This window comes from Drosophila rhopaloa, unplaced genomic scaffold (genome assembly GCF_018152115.1).
Source record: "Drosophila rhopaloa isolate 14029-0021.01 unplaced genomic scaffold, ASM1815211v1 contig_115, whole genome shotgun sequence".
Taxonomy (NCBI): domain Eukaryota; kingdom Metazoa; phylum Arthropoda; class Insecta; order Diptera; family Drosophilidae; genus Drosophila; species Drosophila rhopaloa.
Genome location: NW_025334990.1, coordinates 19,153,243 through 19,169,577, shown reverse-complemented (window position 1 = coordinate 19,169,577; position 16,335 = coordinate 19,153,243). Strand labels below are relative to the sequence as shown.

Below are 16,335 nucleotides of genomic sequence, written 5' to 3'. Positions count from 1 at the left end.
AATGTAGGGGTGGTGAAACCACGATAAATTGTAGTCGAAATGGTGATGCATAAGGTGGCCACTGTGTTTGGTTGGGAACTTTGCTAAGCAAACACATGGCAACACTTGTTCGTTGAAAACTTTGATAGTGAATACTTGCGAAAATACTTTAAAACTGTGACACTAAGTTAAATATTTTTTTTAGGTTTTATTTACCTTTATGCGTAATTCAATTTTATAAAAAATTTTGTTGCACATACCTATTTGGTCTTAACCTGCCACAACCGATGCATTTTCTTGGTTATGCAGAGAAGTTTATAAAATAAATAGTTTACCTTCTAAAAAATTGTGCTTTTCCATGAAATGTTTTCCAGAGTACAAAAATTATGTTGAATTTATAAAAACTTATGAAATATTAAACTTTAGTTTTTCTAGTAGTTACGGTTAAAAGCATTAATTATAATATTTATTTTGATTCTAGTGATTTTTTTAAAATGTCTACGGTAAAATCATCAGTATCAATCATTTCTTCAATAAAGCAATTATGTTAGTTTTGCGGAAAATGTTTTAATAATTTTAAACTTGGGCGGCAAACTCAAAAAAGTAATATTAAGAAAGTCAAAAGCAGCCACACTTGAAGTTTCGTTATTTAAATTGGTCTTTTAAATATACACATTAATTTAAGCTGCAGAAAGATGCAACAATTATTCATTGCCCTCTTCAGATTATTATCAACTTTTCAATAAAATTTTAAACTCTTCGTTTGCCGAAAGAGAGTCTAATTCTTATCAGTTATTTTCTGTTTGTTAGTTTCGAATAGGGAGTTCAGTTTGAAATTGGTCAGCTGGCGCAATGAAAGTCGCGTGTGGGATTCTGTTGTTCTTCGGAATAGTGTCCTTTATTTCATCGGAATTCTGCGATAATGGAACTGGAGAGTGCAAAGATTTGAGTGCCACGGACTGCCCGGTCGTATTTTTCAACCTGGCTTCGATGGGACGTTCCGTGAAATATTGCGACGAGTTCAACGACATCGTATGCTGTCCCCTGCCAATTTATATGCACAGCCAGTCGCAGCAATTTTCGGTCAACACCGGGCTCAAAAGATTCGAGAAGGGTCAGTAGTTCACAGAAAAAATACAATAAAACTATTGTCCTAATCTTTGGCTGCACAGAATGTCGTCGCTATAACGAGATAAGAGCTTCCTGCCGCTCCACGCCGCTGATTGTGGGAGGCGCCAAGGCCGCCGGCCGGGAATTCCCCTTCATGGCGCTACTGGGGCAGCGTGGGAAAGACTCTCCGCAGATCGACTGGGACTGCGGGGGCACCCTCATCCACCCCAAGTTCGTGCTCACCGCCGCCCACTGCCTGGAGACCAGCGAGTAAGTGGGATCCACACCCCCCATTGAAAAGAACTGCCATCCAATCACATGCAAACACGTACTTGACTAAAACATTAATTGGTGATTGGTAATCTGCATACCACAACTGGCTAATCATTACCATATTTGTGATATGTTTAAATAAATATCAGAAAAGAATGATAAAGTTATAGCATGAGATACCCTTTTGATACACTGTCCAAAATGTTCGTTATTTACAACTTGATCTTACAAAAATCTATCAGCACTATTATAGTTTTTGTTCTATCTATGAATCTATGAAAACATTGGGCTACTTAAATTCGGGGAAAACTGTTACTTAATTATAAAGATAAATTACTTATTTATAATCTTTATTATTCAAATAATCTTTATTAATAAGTAATTAATCTTTATGATCTTATAGTAAAAATCAATTTAGTTAATTGTTGTGCATTACAATTTACTTTCCCAGTTTTACATCAGTTCACAGTTTATAAGCTGTTAAAATACCACAACAAAGTTAATTAGTAGCCGAGCATAACAAAATTGATTAACTCTTGCTTATTTATCTGTTTTTTTGGAATTCAGTTCAAAATTAACAATATAGCTGCATAAATTCGCATCTAATTAGCCAACACAAATCTTTTCGTCAACGCTATTGTGTTTGCGCCATAACTTATTTTGTCTTAAAATGTTTGTTTTTTATATAAAAAGCGACAAGAAAAACATCATGTTTTAAACATGGTTTTCTTAAAATCCGAAATAGATGGAATTCAGAAGGCGGAAACTCCCTGTTTATTGACTTACCCCTAGTTTCTATCCAGTTTAAACACTTAAAAAACCAAATGTGTATAAATTAATTGCTTTTCTGTATATATTTTCATCAGCGAAAAGTAAATGTTTTTTTATAAATTGATAATCCTTTGGAATGACTTCTTCCAGAACCAAGGAGCAGCGCCTGGACCCCAATTACGATGGACCCAAGTATGTGGTCAGACTGGGAGAGCTGGACTACGAGAGCAGCTCGGATGACGCCCAGCCGCAGGACTTCCGGGTGGTCAACTACGTGGTACATCCTGCATATGGCGAGGACGACGACACCGGGAGCCGCAGGAACGACATCGCCCTGGTGGAACTGGACAGGGAGTCCTCTCTGACCGAGTACGTGGCTCCCGCCTGCCTGCCACCCACCAGTGGCAATGACCTCCTTCAGGTGACAGCTGCGGGATGGGGCGCCACCGCGGAGGGCGGGCACTCCTCCTCGCATCTGCTGAAAGTAACCTTGGACAGATTCGAGGAGCGGCAGTGCAGTCAGCGGCTGGGGCACAAAGTAGACCTGCGAACGCAACTGTGTGCGGGCTCCCGGAACACCAGTGCGGATACTTGCTATGGCGACTCCGGCGGACCCGTCTTCGTCCCGCACCCCGCGTACCCCTGCCTCAAGCAGGTGATTGGCATCACCTCCTACGGACTGGTGTGCGGCACCCAGGGACTCCCCAGTGTGTACACCAAGGTGCACCTCTACACCGACTGGATAGAGAACATCGTGTGGGGAGAGTAGGACTCCAAGTGTATGAGTATAGTTTGCAACTCTATATGAGAGGAAACCACAGAACTCTGCTCTTTGGGTTAATCCTGAATGAATATATTGTATGGCCGAAATCCTGTATAACATCTCTTTAAGGGTTATCGTACTGCTTTTAGTGAATATTATTTTCTTAAAGGTGGTTAACTTAAAATAATGTTCATAAATATGTACAATAGCTTATTCATATATATGCATATTGATAGGTTATTCAAAGAAAAACTCTCACTTTATCAATACTTATACTTTATAAGCCATTATATTGCATTTTCACCTATGTACCTCTGTCTTACTTGAAGGTAAAACATAAAACACTTCAACTTAAAATCAAATGATATTAATAATAAAACAAGGCATTAACGACTACAAACAATACCCTTATACACGCATTACTGTAGCGCATAATGGAATTCTTTTAATACACAATCCTTAAATTCAAATGGAAATCAATTGGAATATAAAAACCTGAACCTGGTGAAAGTGATCAAGAAGTCACTGAAGATCCGGTTAATATACTTTCAAGTGCAATCGGAGTAGAACTAGATATCAAGTCAGTCACATGAGATCCGATAACAGCTTGTATAAACCCCCCTCCCCCAAAAGAGACCTCCGCTCGTATCAAAATCAGATTTGTTAGCTTTAATCAAACGTCGCGATAACAAGTTGCGTAACAAACATCTGGACTTAATCTACGAGGATGTGGTTGGTGGTGAGGTGGTGAGGCGGTGCGAATGGATTGTAGGCGTACATAATATAGCGATGAGTGCGCTCTCGTCGTGCTGCAGTGCAGATACTTAAGGCTAGGACACAGTGCAAGTGGCTAAGTGCTAGAGGACCCTGTAGGAGGCCAACGCCCGGGTTGGCTGGATGGACACTGGAGTATTCGATGGGCGGTCAGCAGGACTACACCCGGGTGAAGCGGTTCAGGTCGTGGCGCCTCTGGGCGTTCCTGTCCTTGATCTCCTGCTTCCTAATCTCCTGCTGCTTGTACACGAACAGCGGCCGGAACACGATGGCCCTGCGCGGACGGTCGAGCACCTCCCGTCGCTGGCGACCGGAATACGGACGGAACAGGCTCGTCTTGGCCGTGTCGTGGGCGTACAGGGTGCTCAGGAAGTCGAAGTACGGCCTGGACTTCAGGCTGTCGGGCTGGGCCAGCGGGGAGGGGGCGTAGTTGAACTGGTTGGGCGTCTCGATGTCCAGCAGGGCGTGTGGGACCTCCTGGAGCTGGGGAGCTGCCATGGCCAGCGTCGCCATCAGGGACATCAGGATCAGGGGGGAAACCTGCGGATGGAGGAACAAGGAAGAAGGAACCGTCAGTCGGAGGCATTGGAAGGTGTGAACTGCGGCTGGAGGCCAGTGGCAGAACCCAGCGGTGCCAGAGAACCAGAACCTGTCTGCTCTTAGCGCTTATGCTGCGAATTAGCATACAATAATTAATTTAAATTAACCAACTGGAGGTGGTGGGGTGCAGGGGAGGATCGGGCCAAGTCAATGATATAACCGCAATCAAATCTAATTTATAGTCGCACGTAAAATATTCATGAGCACGTCTCGAATTCGGTAGGCGTCATCGAGCATGATCCGAGAACCCAGCTGATCTCTAGGCGCCACCGAACCGGATGCCCATTCCAATGGACTGTTCCTGGAAACCCAGATGAGTCACCCACACGATATGCTAAATGCAGGGATGGCACTCTTTCGGTGGTTTTTGGGTTATGTAAAACCTCAACCGCAGACAAAACAAATTAATTTCAATCAGCAGCGCGCAGAAGGAGATTGAGATTGAGACTGAGACTGAGACTGGATCGAGACTGATATTCGGACTGATGCAGAGACTGTAACCGGTTGGCTTAGTGGTTCAGGGCTAAGAGCTCGGCTTTGTAAACGGTATCAAGGCTTCCAGCAGGATGGCTGACCAGCCGAAGACCCACTGCAGAGCGCTTTGTGACACTTCCTCATGATGATCACAAGATCGAACTCATAGAAATAGAATAACTTGATTCGATAATGCGTTTGGCCTTGTCCGGCGGCAAAAAATCAGAGTACGCTGTCCGTTAGAGCAGTGTTTTGCAGCCTTAATTTGTGAATTTGTTGAAAATGTTAATCGCCGAAACACGTTTCTCAGTGTGTTTTGTGCCTGTGTTTTGGCTGATAAATTTCGGATCGTATCGTATCGATACCGATCTCGAGAATACTCACTCGTGAAGTGAACGCGACCATTGCTGCTGAGTACGGTGCCGTTTAATGAGTGGGGTATCCTGTCCGGGGCACTTTGTCACTTGGGGTTCCGATTGGAATCGCGGATGCGGGGTTTAGATTCGTTGGACACTCGCGGAACGTCGAAACCGTTCTGATGGATCGTTAATCGCGGGACGATGTCTTTATTGATAACCGCTTGACACCTTGTTGGCCCGTGCTGCCTGTTTGATTTGTGTATTGTATTCTCGATGCTATCGCCGCTGAGCGTGCGCTTCAACTGTTCAGAATTTTTGTCACAATTCACTTTTATACGGCTGGCCCGACGCCTTCGCAAGCCGAACAGGTTTCGACCTGCGTTTCGCTAAGTGTTGCCGATATCGCGGCGCTCGCTCAACGCACCCCCCTCCCAGGGTTTGGAATTGGGTTTGGGCTTGGGTTTGGGCCAAATTGCCAAATGGCTGGCCCCGCTGCAGTTGGCCGATCCATCAAGTCACGTAATTAACGCTTCACAGGTTTCAGGGGTTTCGAGGGTTTCAGAGGTTTCAGAGGCTTCCCAGGGAGATCATTCATATGCGTCACACGTACCCGTATTTGTTTGCGCTTGGCATTAACCGATCTTCGGCGGGGACTAATTAAACTTTTTCCATGACGCACTTACTAATCAAGAAGACACTAATCCCCGGAGATCCGATAAACAGTGCGGATCACAGGATGGGGAACTGGAAATGGGAAACGGGAAATGGAAAACTGGAAACTGGAGACTGGCGCCGCAGACACGGAAGCCAAAGGGGAGTCGTAAAGCTTGAGCTCGAGAGATCTCTCACAGAGATTGGCAGTGGAACCAATTTGGAGATCATTATGTGCCTAAGTTATGCAAATCGAGGCTTGCTGTTTGGTGACGCATGTCTGGCTTGGCTTGGAATTGGAATTGGACTTGGCTTAAATGTTTGGATGCTTGGATGCTTGGAAAATTGTCAACCCAGCGCGGATCGAGGCACTTGAGCTTGGCTTTCATGCTTGAGGGGAATCCCAAGGTCGAGTGCTCTTGTTGCTGCCGATGGTAATGAGCCACGCTCGACTGGATCCCCCAGATAAGATGGGCCCCAACTGAAACTTGTACCCCCTTTTGCCGCACGTGAGGCGGAGATCGGATCGAGAATGGGCTTGGAGCTGGTCGTGGTCTTGGTCTTGGTGGCTTCTCAGCTGGGAGCCAGTGACGTCGGTGCGCGAGTGGTTGTGGTTTTGAGACCCGTCTTGGCCGTGTCAATGGCCAACCGGTTGCTGCGGAGAGTGCAGGCTGATTTATTCAATTGGCTAACATTTAGCCAAATTGCCCGTCAACACCCCCGAAAAACAGGCTCAGAACTCAGAACTCAAAACTTGGTCTAGACTCTCACTTGCGTCTTTGTTTGCTGGCTTCTTTTGCCTTTTCTTGCGTATTTATAGCCGGGGCAGAACCGTTTGCCCATAATATTTGTTCAATAAATTCCATTTAATTAGTTTTTTGGCTGGAATCCGGTTTGAAACGCAATAAGACTAATGGCCGGCGATAAGCGGAGTCGTCACAGGCCGACAAAATGTCAGAGAGTGAAAAACAAAATAAAATGCTTATCAGGGACTTGCGTCTATGCGGTGGTGTTCGGATCCGACCGGATCCCATGTGGGATTTCGCGAAACGGCTGTTCAATCTCATTAATCTCGCCAGTATTGTTTACTTCCACAGTAAGTGCGACATTGGGATCAATCTGCTCCCTTATCTGATGACAACTTCCCCATCGGAACTCACTAATTGGAGAAGATCATGATTCGCGGCGAGCATTATTCATTCATGAGTCCGCCGACCAAAGTCTAGATCTGCGATCGAAGTGGCTGAATCACTGGGCTTTTACTGTAGGGCTTAGTCGGAAATGCAGGTGTTCTAATTGGGAGAGATATGCTCCGTTGCCGGGCGTCGACTTCCGCGGAGGAGCTCATCATCCGACTCATCGAGGTGATAATTGGCCAAGATTGGGTGCGGGTTGCGCTTTCCGTGGCGATCGACTGGCGCCTGAAAAGGTGAGAAAGGGGCACGTTCTCGCTGTCGCCGAAACTAACATTTCCATTTCCCTCCGACCATCCTGATCGCTCGTTGTTTGCCCTTTCAATTTGGTCTTGGCTGGTGTACGTCATCTCCGGTGATCTTTGGTGGCAGATACCCGATGGTGGAAATTAACACTTCGCCGACTTCGTCACTCGCTTTCCACCTAATTTGTTTTGCTTACCGCCAAATTCATGGAAATTTTGCCCGATCTAATTAGTAATATGATTAAAAATGTGTGCTAAATGGTGATCATTAATTTATGAGGGTTTCGCCACATTAAATTGTTTTTAAATGTTGGCGCCCCAGCGAGCTTTTTCGACTTCGAATTGGCCTTGCCAGATCTCTGGAAAATATGTAGCCAGCTTTCACTCAAAGAACGCGATCAAAATCACTCACGATCAAAACTTGAGTGAGACATTTTCGAAATGTTGTTAAATTATAAATTCAATGAGTGACTTTTTAATTTGCCGAGTGACATTTTTGATTTATTTATTATTATTATTTATTATTATTATTATTTATTTATTTTTTTTATTTATCCGTTTAGAACCCGAGGTGGACGCTCCTTCCACTTCGATGCTGATCACGGCTGCCGTGCTGTCGACTCCAACCGCAGATCCTGCTGTAATCTCTTTTAGATAAATTGGCTGCAAAAAATATTAACTTTTAGCTTGTGGTTTTCATACTTTAATAACACGTTATGTGAAAAATATGAAGAGGGAGATAAGCAAGAATAACTTATGTGGGTCAAGGCTATTTATTGCCTTTTAACATTTATAAAAATAAAAAATTTTCGCAAAAGTTGAGTTTTCTTATCAATGTTTTATATTTTGTGACTTTAACGTTTTTGATTTTGTTCTTAAGTTAAAGTGCGTGAAACACATGTTATAGAAATCGATATAAAACATAATTCATATACATTTTTATAATTTATAATTAATGTTAACAGAAAAAAACAAATATTTTTTAAGAATCATTGAAGCATTTAAATCAGTTTAAATCAATTAATCAGTTATTCTTACTCACTAATTTTGAAACGTTAACTTAGAACTCGTATTAAAAAATAAGACAATAATCCTCACAGTTTTAGGTATTCACCGAATTTAGTTTTTATAGACACAAAATTATTATGTTAAAATTTGATTCACTCGTAGCACTCTTATATAATTATACATTTATATTTCATAAAGTACCAGATCTAGTTTCGACCACTGATAACACTTTCGAAATTAACGGTTAACCGTTTTACCGGCCACAACAGACTGTTAGTCAACAGCTGTTAGACAACAGCACGCCAACAGGCGAAGAGAAACCGCTGTCCGAACGAATATCGTAATTTTCGTAGCACACTCCTCGACATCCACCAGCAGTTCTTACGAATATTGGTAAAAATTTGTAAATCGCTGTTTTAAAAACTTAATTAAAGTGCTGCTGCCGGTCTTTAAGGCACCTGGCCGTGTTCGCATCGAAATTCGTGTTGTGTGGCTTTGCTCCGATCGTGCGGTTCTTGCTGATAATCAACAAATGCCAAAATTTCGTCAAGGCGAATAAAAATTGTATATGTACACATGTGTCTATCCATGTGTGTGTGTGTGAAGATCACCAAGTGTGCATATGTGTGTGTGCGAGTCTCTGGGCAAATAAAAAACACATTTTTTAATATTTAACTAATATTTGGCACAAAGGCCAGACAAAAAACGGCAGCATTGGCATTGAAATACACCGGAAAAAAAGTGTAAAGTGAAGAAAAACACGGCTTATCAGTAGAAAAAAAAGTGCAACAATAACAATAACTATTTCATATTTATACACCTCATATTTTTCCTCGAAATCTACCCACTCTCTTTGTTATAACTTTAGTGCTTTTTTTGTTGCGTTATTTGTTATTGTTGTTTCGTTGTTGTCTCGCGATTAGAATTAATTGACAAATGGCAACAACAAATTATTCGAGTTCTTTTTTCGATGTTAATACTTACGGGCGAAAAGGGGCACTGCGAGAAAAGCTATACATATTTAAATTTCAGAAATAGGTAGATCCTGATTGTTTCGTATTATTTATCTGTCTAATATAATATTGTTAAATAAAACTAGTTGATAATTTCTGTAACTGGCTTATTACTTCCAGTAAATCCATACATTGTTACAAGTGTCATTCCCCAATAAGTAACGTCTCGTGCGCTGCTGTAAAAAGTAACAGGATGCACGAATGGAGCCCCAAAAGGGAGACGAGTGAAAAGAACATGAATAAATCATAACTAGGGTTAGTGCGATCGGTCTCGTTTCTCGCCTTCTGCGATCGGTTAGACATAAAACTAAAGTACAAATAAACGAAAACATTAACCGAGGTTCAACGACCGCACCGCTCCATGTGTGCGAGTTCTCAGAGATAGAAAAATCATAGGCTTCACTTCTTTTTCGGACCCATTCCCATTAGCACCTGTCACACCGCTCTTTATCGGGGCTGGGTTATCTGAAAGGCAGCAGGTAACCGTTACCTGTTTGTCAGCTATCGCGTGGAGCAGAAGGACATATCGATACCCACACGCAGATCGATAATACCAATCCCACTTCCATTTACAGTGGGTGCAGTGACCATTGAATCCGGTGAACAGTGCTAGAGCCCCTGTAAATCAGCCAGATCAGAGGAGAATCGGCGAATCGGCACCTGTAGTTATAGAATCCGGCTACATGTCACTATCACCTCAGCTGAAGCGACAGAAAATGTCCCAGGGGAAAAAATTCGGCGATGGAGACCCATTCAATTACCAGGAGCTGAACATCATCGGCACAGGTAAGCGGACTTTGTTGTTGGGATAGGTCGGCGCGACCAAGTGGTTTCTGTTCATCTATGGGTTGCTCAACGGAACTGGGGACTATTAACTATTTACTTTAATTTGTTTACAAAACTTTGGTTAATTGGTTTTACAGGTCGCTATTTTGTATTTAAAAAGTGGCAGTAGCAATATTTTTTATTGGTAGCTAATTAACTTTTAACAATCTTCACCAAATACAGCCTAATGGAAAATATGTAGATGGCTTTATTATTTATTTATTTCTTTTAAAACCCTTTCAAAACCAGTTTGAAGCGCATTCAGAGAGTGCACTTAGCCGACTTTTATTAAACCACGACCAATTAAGCGTGGAGAATCATGGAAAAGGGGAAAATATTGACTAGGTAATGTCTCACGATCAAAACTTCCCCGTTCAGGGGCTTTACAATTTTACTTGCATACTTTCGGGTTTATCCCTAGGGGCCACGTGGTTTTGTAATCATTATCCGAAAATAGGTTCGATCTCAGATCGATGCTCTGACAAGTGGCCATGGTCTTGGTTTTTCGGGGCAGCAATTACCAATCGCTTTTGTTTTTGTTTTTGTTGTGTAAATAAAGTCCAAATCAATTACGTCACCGAGCTGTGAGCTGTGAAGAGGCGAATGTTAATGATGAATATTGTTACTGGTTGGGAGTCAGGGGCGCAGAGGGGGGCTACCAGCCGGAAGGTAAGCCACTCCTCGCCCCTGCCCTCCCCGCAACCCCCCCAATTTCATCTGTTATACGGCACACACTTCCACACACTCATCCGTCCGTCGTTCGCATTCATTCAATTATTGCCCCCTGCCATTCGCTTTCGCTCCAACCTTTCGTATTGTTTCTATTTTTTTCCCTTGGTCTGTGCGCAATTTTCGAGTTTATTTTTTGACAATACCAAATCGAGGGGCAGTAGCAGTAGCCGACGCTCGAAACGAGTCGAAGTCGAGCTCTCGGCCTTGTGCTCGACTGTCGAAACAGCGGCACAGTTCACAAGCCAGGTGGTCTGGAGACCCCACCTCCCACCGCCCACCTTCCATTTCACTTGCAGTACGTAGTATATAGTGTCTGTCAATGTCAACCGAAATAGCCGGGGTCTGGTTGCTGCCCCCACGCATGCCGCCGTCCGTCCGTCCGTCCGTTTGTCCGGGTGATAAATTTCCGGTGACAACATTTTGTCTCTGGCATTTCATTCTGATTGCGCTTCTTCTGCTTTCTCCGCTTGTGCACATTGAAATAGTATCAATATAATTTCCCCTTTTTCCGTTACCAGTTCCTGAAAGTCAATCATACATTTACATAAATTCTTTAAAATGATCACTTTAATCTGTGTGCTAAAAATAGCAAGATGAGTAGTAAGAATACGAATGCGATATATCATGGATAAGATAAGTGGATTTTCTAGCATATCTAAGCCCATTTGAAGACCGAACTTTTTTCTCCGTGAGCTCTGCCATTATGCGACCCAAATAGTTTCCAGATATCGCCAATCAGCCGGCACTTTTCGCCCATCTTATCAGCACAGCTGACTTTGGTTGCCTTTTACTTTTATTTCGTACTATACAATGTGAATTTTTGGCAGTTTTACTTGTTCTTATCTGGACTTGCTTTTGCCTGTTTTCGCTCTTTCTCTCTGTTTTCGCTTCTGATTAGCATTGCCATTTGATTCGGTCATTCGCAATTTGATCCAATTTTTCAGGTGCCTATGGAACGGTCTACAGAGCCCGGGATGTGATCACCGGGAACATAGTGGCCCTGAAGAAGGTGCGGATATCGCTGAACGAGAATGGAGTGCCCATGTCCACGCTGCGGGAAATCTCGCTGCTGAAGCAGCTTAATGCCAGCAATCATGCCAACATAGTCAAGTGAGTATGCTATCCCCGAAAATACCCATTCCCCATTTCACAGCTTAAGTCTTATGGGAATGCATGAACAATAAGCAATGCAAGTGCATTGTCTAACAATTAGCAGGCATTTGGATCGTGTGCTAGTAGCCAAAAGGGGTGGTGTGTTTATGGTGTGTTATCACCCGCTATTGAGGCCGAGTGGCGCCCCAACTATTTGCCAAAGTCATTTGAAAAAACCTCCCCACAATGTCACAGCGCTTCTGTTTATCTTTGCTATAGCTGCTATAGCCGCAGTATTCCGCCGATTTGCAGGTGGAGAGTACATGGCCCGCCCCTCGCCCACGCCTTTGGCATATGCCAGTCAAATAACTCTGGGGCGGCGCCGCTCTGCTCCAGCTGATAACGCCGCTGTCACTGCAGTCGGAGATTCGCCGATTTTGTATTGGCATTAAGTAATTTGCGGCAGTCGTTGGAAGTTTGAATTTACGGAGCGCGCGCCTGGCAGGCTCGATAGCACAATGTTGCCGGTAGCCGATATCGATAGCATGTTGCGCTCTTTCCGTCTGCCTCTCCGCTCAGCTACGATGCAAAATTAGCAGTGAGAGAGGGATCTAGTAAATATCGTATGTTGAAAAGAGCGTGAGCGAGTTCACACAACAGAATGTTAAGTTGCAGACGGCGCTATTGTGGTGCCTGCAATTTGGTTTGAAAACAAAAGTATTTTTTCGGATTGAGGGGAAACGACTTGGCAAGGGGGAATCTATTATTATGTCTTTCATAAAGAGTGTTAGTTACTAATTTGTATTCAATAAACCATATTAATATTGTTGATAGTGGAATTGAACTATTTCAAAACATTTAATTGTTTTCTATAAACATGTACATTTCGAAACAAGCCCAGCCAAACGTGCTGTTAAAATAACTGACAAAAATGTCTTAACATTATGTTATTCCTCCGCTCTTTAACACTTATGTTACGAGCTCTTGGAATCGATCTCTCTATTTGGCACTCTCTTCTGCTCTTTGATCGCAATATCGTAAGCGTGCGCATGTGTTTGTTGCGAGTGCTTTACCTAGTTCCGCAAACGAACACAGTATGGCCGATGGCGCTAGCAAAGCCAGCAGCATTTTATAACAATTCGTCTATACCTCTCAACATTTCCATCTGTCTGTCTCTTTCCAAGCTCGAAATCACACAATTTTCAAACATACTGACACACGTTTCCCCTCTTTCTCAGACTGTTCGAAGTATGCCAGTTTCTAGAGCGCGATGGCCAACTGCTGATCCTCCTGGTCTTCGAGCACCTGGAGCAGGATCTGTCGGATCTTATAGATAGACTGCCCAAGTCGGGCATGTCGCCGCCCACAATTCAGGTGGGTTCTTAAATGGATACTGAAATCAAGTCGGGTCCATACTGATCTTTGATTGTGATCTCTATTCCAGCGCCTCTCGAGGGAACTCCTCACTGGAGTGGACTTTCTGCACTCACACCGCATCATCCATCGGGACTTGAAGCCCCAGAACCTGCTGGTCTCCTCGCAGGGTCACCTCAAGATCGCCGACTTTGGCCTGGCCAAGACCTACGGATCGGAGATGAAGCTCACCTCCGTGGTGGTCACCTTGTGGTACCGCGCCCCCGAGGTCCTGCTCGCCCAGCCCTACAACAGCACCGTGGACATCTGGAGCGCCGCCTGCATCATCTTCGAGATGTTCAACCGCAGGGCCTTGTTCCCGGGCACCTCTGAGAAGAACCAGCTGGACCGCATCTTCGAGTGGGTGTCCTTCGAAAGGAATCTATAACTCTATTGTATTCTGATATTGTATGCTTTTGCTTTTAGGCTGACTGGCCGACCCACCGAGCAGCAGTGGCCCCAGACTATTTCAGTGGCCCTGGAGCACTTTCCCCAGCGGCATCCAAAGAGACCAAGAGACTTTTGTCCCCATTTGTGCAAATACGCCGATGGCCTATTGAATGTGAGTAGGGATTTGTATAATGAATACCCACGACTAATGAATACTCTACTCTCCCCAAAGCAAATGCTGTCCTACGACCTCCACCTGCGACCTTCCGCCTTGGCCTGCCTGGAGCACGAGTACTTCCAGCAGGAGCCGCTATAGCCGGAGACCAGAGACACATCCCGGGAAGAAATTCAGGGAGCGAGTGATCGTTACGGCCTCGGCCTCGCTCCGGTCTTGTTACAATGTTCCTTTAAGTGTAGTGAAGCATTTTGTTTATTTGTCGCGTCAGTCCAGTTACGGGGTCCGGATGCGGGTCCGGAATGAATAATACCTTAATATGTTTGTAGTCGTAAGCTAAGTGTAAAAACATTGTCGTGTCGTATAATTATTACTGCCGATCAACTGATAACCGTTAAATGTGAAACGATTCTCGGGGGCGTTTTGAGCCCTCCAAATCGAAATGTGATACACAAAGTTCAGGAATGCATTATACAATTTCAAAATTTTGTACAACAACTACAATTTATATATGCAACTATATATACAGCGTAAACGTATATTTTTCTCTTGTTTTCTTTGGGAACGGGATCTGAAAGTGGATTTGAAGATCTATTTGAGCATTAATCGATTTGCCGGATTTTTCGCAATGAGATTAAATGTTTATGTATTTAAGCCTTAGACCAACTTCAATTAAAATTCTTGCGAAATGAAAATACCCATGCATAATTGAGATAATAAAAATTGTGTTTCTAAATTTGTATGGCAATTTTCATTTTGCAAGAGTTACGTTGAAGTTAGTGTACCGCTTTCTGTGTTGTATTTAAAGGTCTCATATATTTATTTCATTTTCACCGTTAATAACTATTCGGTAAAAAATATGTTTATGTATTTTTTTAGACCTACTTCAATTAAAAAACCTTGCAAAATTAATCTATTAATTTGTCTGATTCTAAATTTGTATGGCAATTTTCATTTCTCAAGGGTTTTGTTGAAGTGAACAACGCTTTATGTGTTGTATCTAAAATTCTCATAAATTTATTTTCATTTTCACCGTGAATAACATTTCACCGATTCAACAGTCTATTCTGTTAGAAAAAATATTATAGATGCCATTTCAAGTATATTGAGAAACTTGTATTTGTTAGTTATTGAATTATAAATAGTTTACCGATTTCGTTATTTTAATTTAAGGAAATCTTTACCGTGGCTCCTTGAAAATAATCCTTTTTGGTGTGACCATTTTTCAAAGTTAGAATGAGGTTTCGTTAGAGATGGAAGATATGGAGTGGAAGATAACAGAGTGCGCAACAAGTGGAGTGGAATCGTTAACAGAGCGCCAGAACTGGAGTGGAACCGTTAACAGTGCACCGCAACTGGAGTGAAAACTAACAGCTCGATAGAGGTGAAAGAACACCGATGAGCGCTGCCGTACATCGATACCATCGCTGTCCCGCAAACATCGATGACGCCGTCGCTGGCATCGATGTTTTGGCACCCTCTAACTCCCTTCTCTAACTTCCGCCTCTTTTTCGACGACGACTTGCTAAGGAAAGTTGTGACTTCGTACTTTTCGCCAATTCACGTTTCGTGTCAAGAACCCAAGACTTAAACATGCGTTACGTGGCTGCTTACCTTCTGGCCGTGCTCGGTGGCAAGGACGCCCCCGCCAACGGCGACCTGGAGAAGATCCTGAGCTCCGTGGGCATCGAGGTCGATGCTGAGCGTCTGACCAAGGTCATCAAGGAGCTGGCCGGCAAGAGCATCGAGGACCTGATCAAGGAGGGCCGCGAGAAGCTCTCCTCGATGCCGGTGGGTGGTGGTGGCGCCGTCGCTGCCGCTGATGCCGCTCCCGCTGCCGCCGCCGGAGGCGACAAGAAGGAGGCCAAGAAGGAGGAGAAGAAGGAGGAGTCCGAGTCCGAGGACGACGACATGGGCTTCGCTCTCTTCGAGTAAGCGGACTAAGTGGCTCAAAGTGGAGGCGAGTATTCCGTGCAGAGCACCTGCGAGGCGGAGGAGCAACTTCTTGGAACACCGGCCATGTCCACATGTCTAGCCATCCGATGACCAGTTCTGCGAAATAAAGATCTGCAGTGCTTGCACTCTATACAAACCGAGTGGAATTGTGTTTTTAGTGCGGTCTAATTGGTTATTTTCATGTATTTTGGAGTCCCATATCCATAACATTGGACGCACGTGTTGGTCAACATTCAGCGTGGTAACAGCATGTTAACTTGACAGTGGCCAGGGCTGCACTGCAAAACGGGCATTTGAAATGGTCTACTGGAAATTCTTATTGCTTCTGAAAATAAACAAGCATGAAGCCTTGTTGGGTACTTAGCCATCTGGATGCACATTTTGTACCCCATCAGAGGGTAAATTGGTATTGGCCAGAAGTTTGTGGCGCTTGGAATGAGACGTCTCCGGCCGAAAAATATACAAATACAGTCAGCGCCAAAAATATTCGTACATATATCACTTTCAGCATTGAAAGACCCTTCTTAGGAATTTGGTAC

The 16,335-nt window shown here is 43.7% G+C and overlaps 4 protein-coding genes across 5 annotated transcripts; 3 read left to right on the top strand and 1 right to left on the bottom strand.

Annotated features, from left to right (window-relative positions):
- The first annotated feature begins 652 nt into the window (after nt 1-652).
- On the top strand, nt 653-3,301 carry LOC108039360 (venom protease). Its single transcript, XM_017116343.2, has 3 exons — nt 653-1,093; nt 1,152-1,359; nt 2,284-3,301. The coding sequence occupies exons 1-3, from the start codon at nt 832-834 to the stop codon at nt 2,900-2,902; spliced, it is 1,089 nt and encodes a 362-aa protein (XP_016971832.2). The 5' UTR covers nt 653-831; the 3' UTR covers nt 2,903-3,301.
- Nucleotides 3,302-3,542: 241 nt separating this feature from the next.
- On the bottom strand, nt 3,543-5,416 carry LOC108039552. Its single transcript, XM_017116596.1, has 2 exons — nt 5,129-5,416; nt 3,543-4,210 (listed from the first exon to the last, which is right to left on the bottom strand). Exons 1-2 carry the CDS (start codon nt 5,147-5,149, stop codon nt 3,830-3,832), a joined length of 402 nt encoding a protein of 133 aa, XP_016972085.1. The 5' UTR covers nt 5,150-5,416; the 3' UTR covers nt 3,543-3,829.
- A 3,119-nt stretch (nt 5,417-8,535) lies between these two features.
- LOC108039537 (cyclin-dependent kinase 4) lies at nt 8,536-14,379 on the top strand. 2 transcript variants are annotated; one of them, XM_017116584.1, is made up of 7 exons: nt 8,536-8,593; nt 9,789-9,999; nt 11,715-11,880; nt 13,101-13,236; nt 13,307-13,635; nt 13,702-13,837; nt 13,898-14,379. In XM_017116584.1, the coding sequence occupies exons 2-7, from the start codon at nt 9,897-9,899 to the stop codon at nt 13,979-13,981; spliced, it is 954 nt and encodes a 317-aa protein (XP_016972073.1). In that variant the 5' UTR covers nt 8,536-8,593; nt 9,789-9,896; the 3' UTR covers nt 13,982-14,379. The 2 variants fall into 2 exon arrangements, with proteins under 2 accessions (XP_016972073.1, XP_016972065.1); XM_017116576.2 differs by lacking the exon at nt 8,536-8,593 and adding an exon at nt 8,604-8,943.
- Nucleotides 14,380-15,333: 954 nt separating this feature from the next.
- Nucleotides 15,334-15,936, top strand: LOC108039486 (60S acidic ribosomal protein P2). The gene has a single exon (XM_017116517.2). The coding sequence runs from the start codon at nt 15,434-15,436 to the stop codon at nt 15,773-15,775; it is 342 nt and encodes a 113-aa protein (XP_016972006.1). The 5' UTR covers nt 15,334-15,433; the 3' UTR covers nt 15,776-15,936.
- Nucleotides 15,937-16,335: the final 399 nt, after the last annotated feature.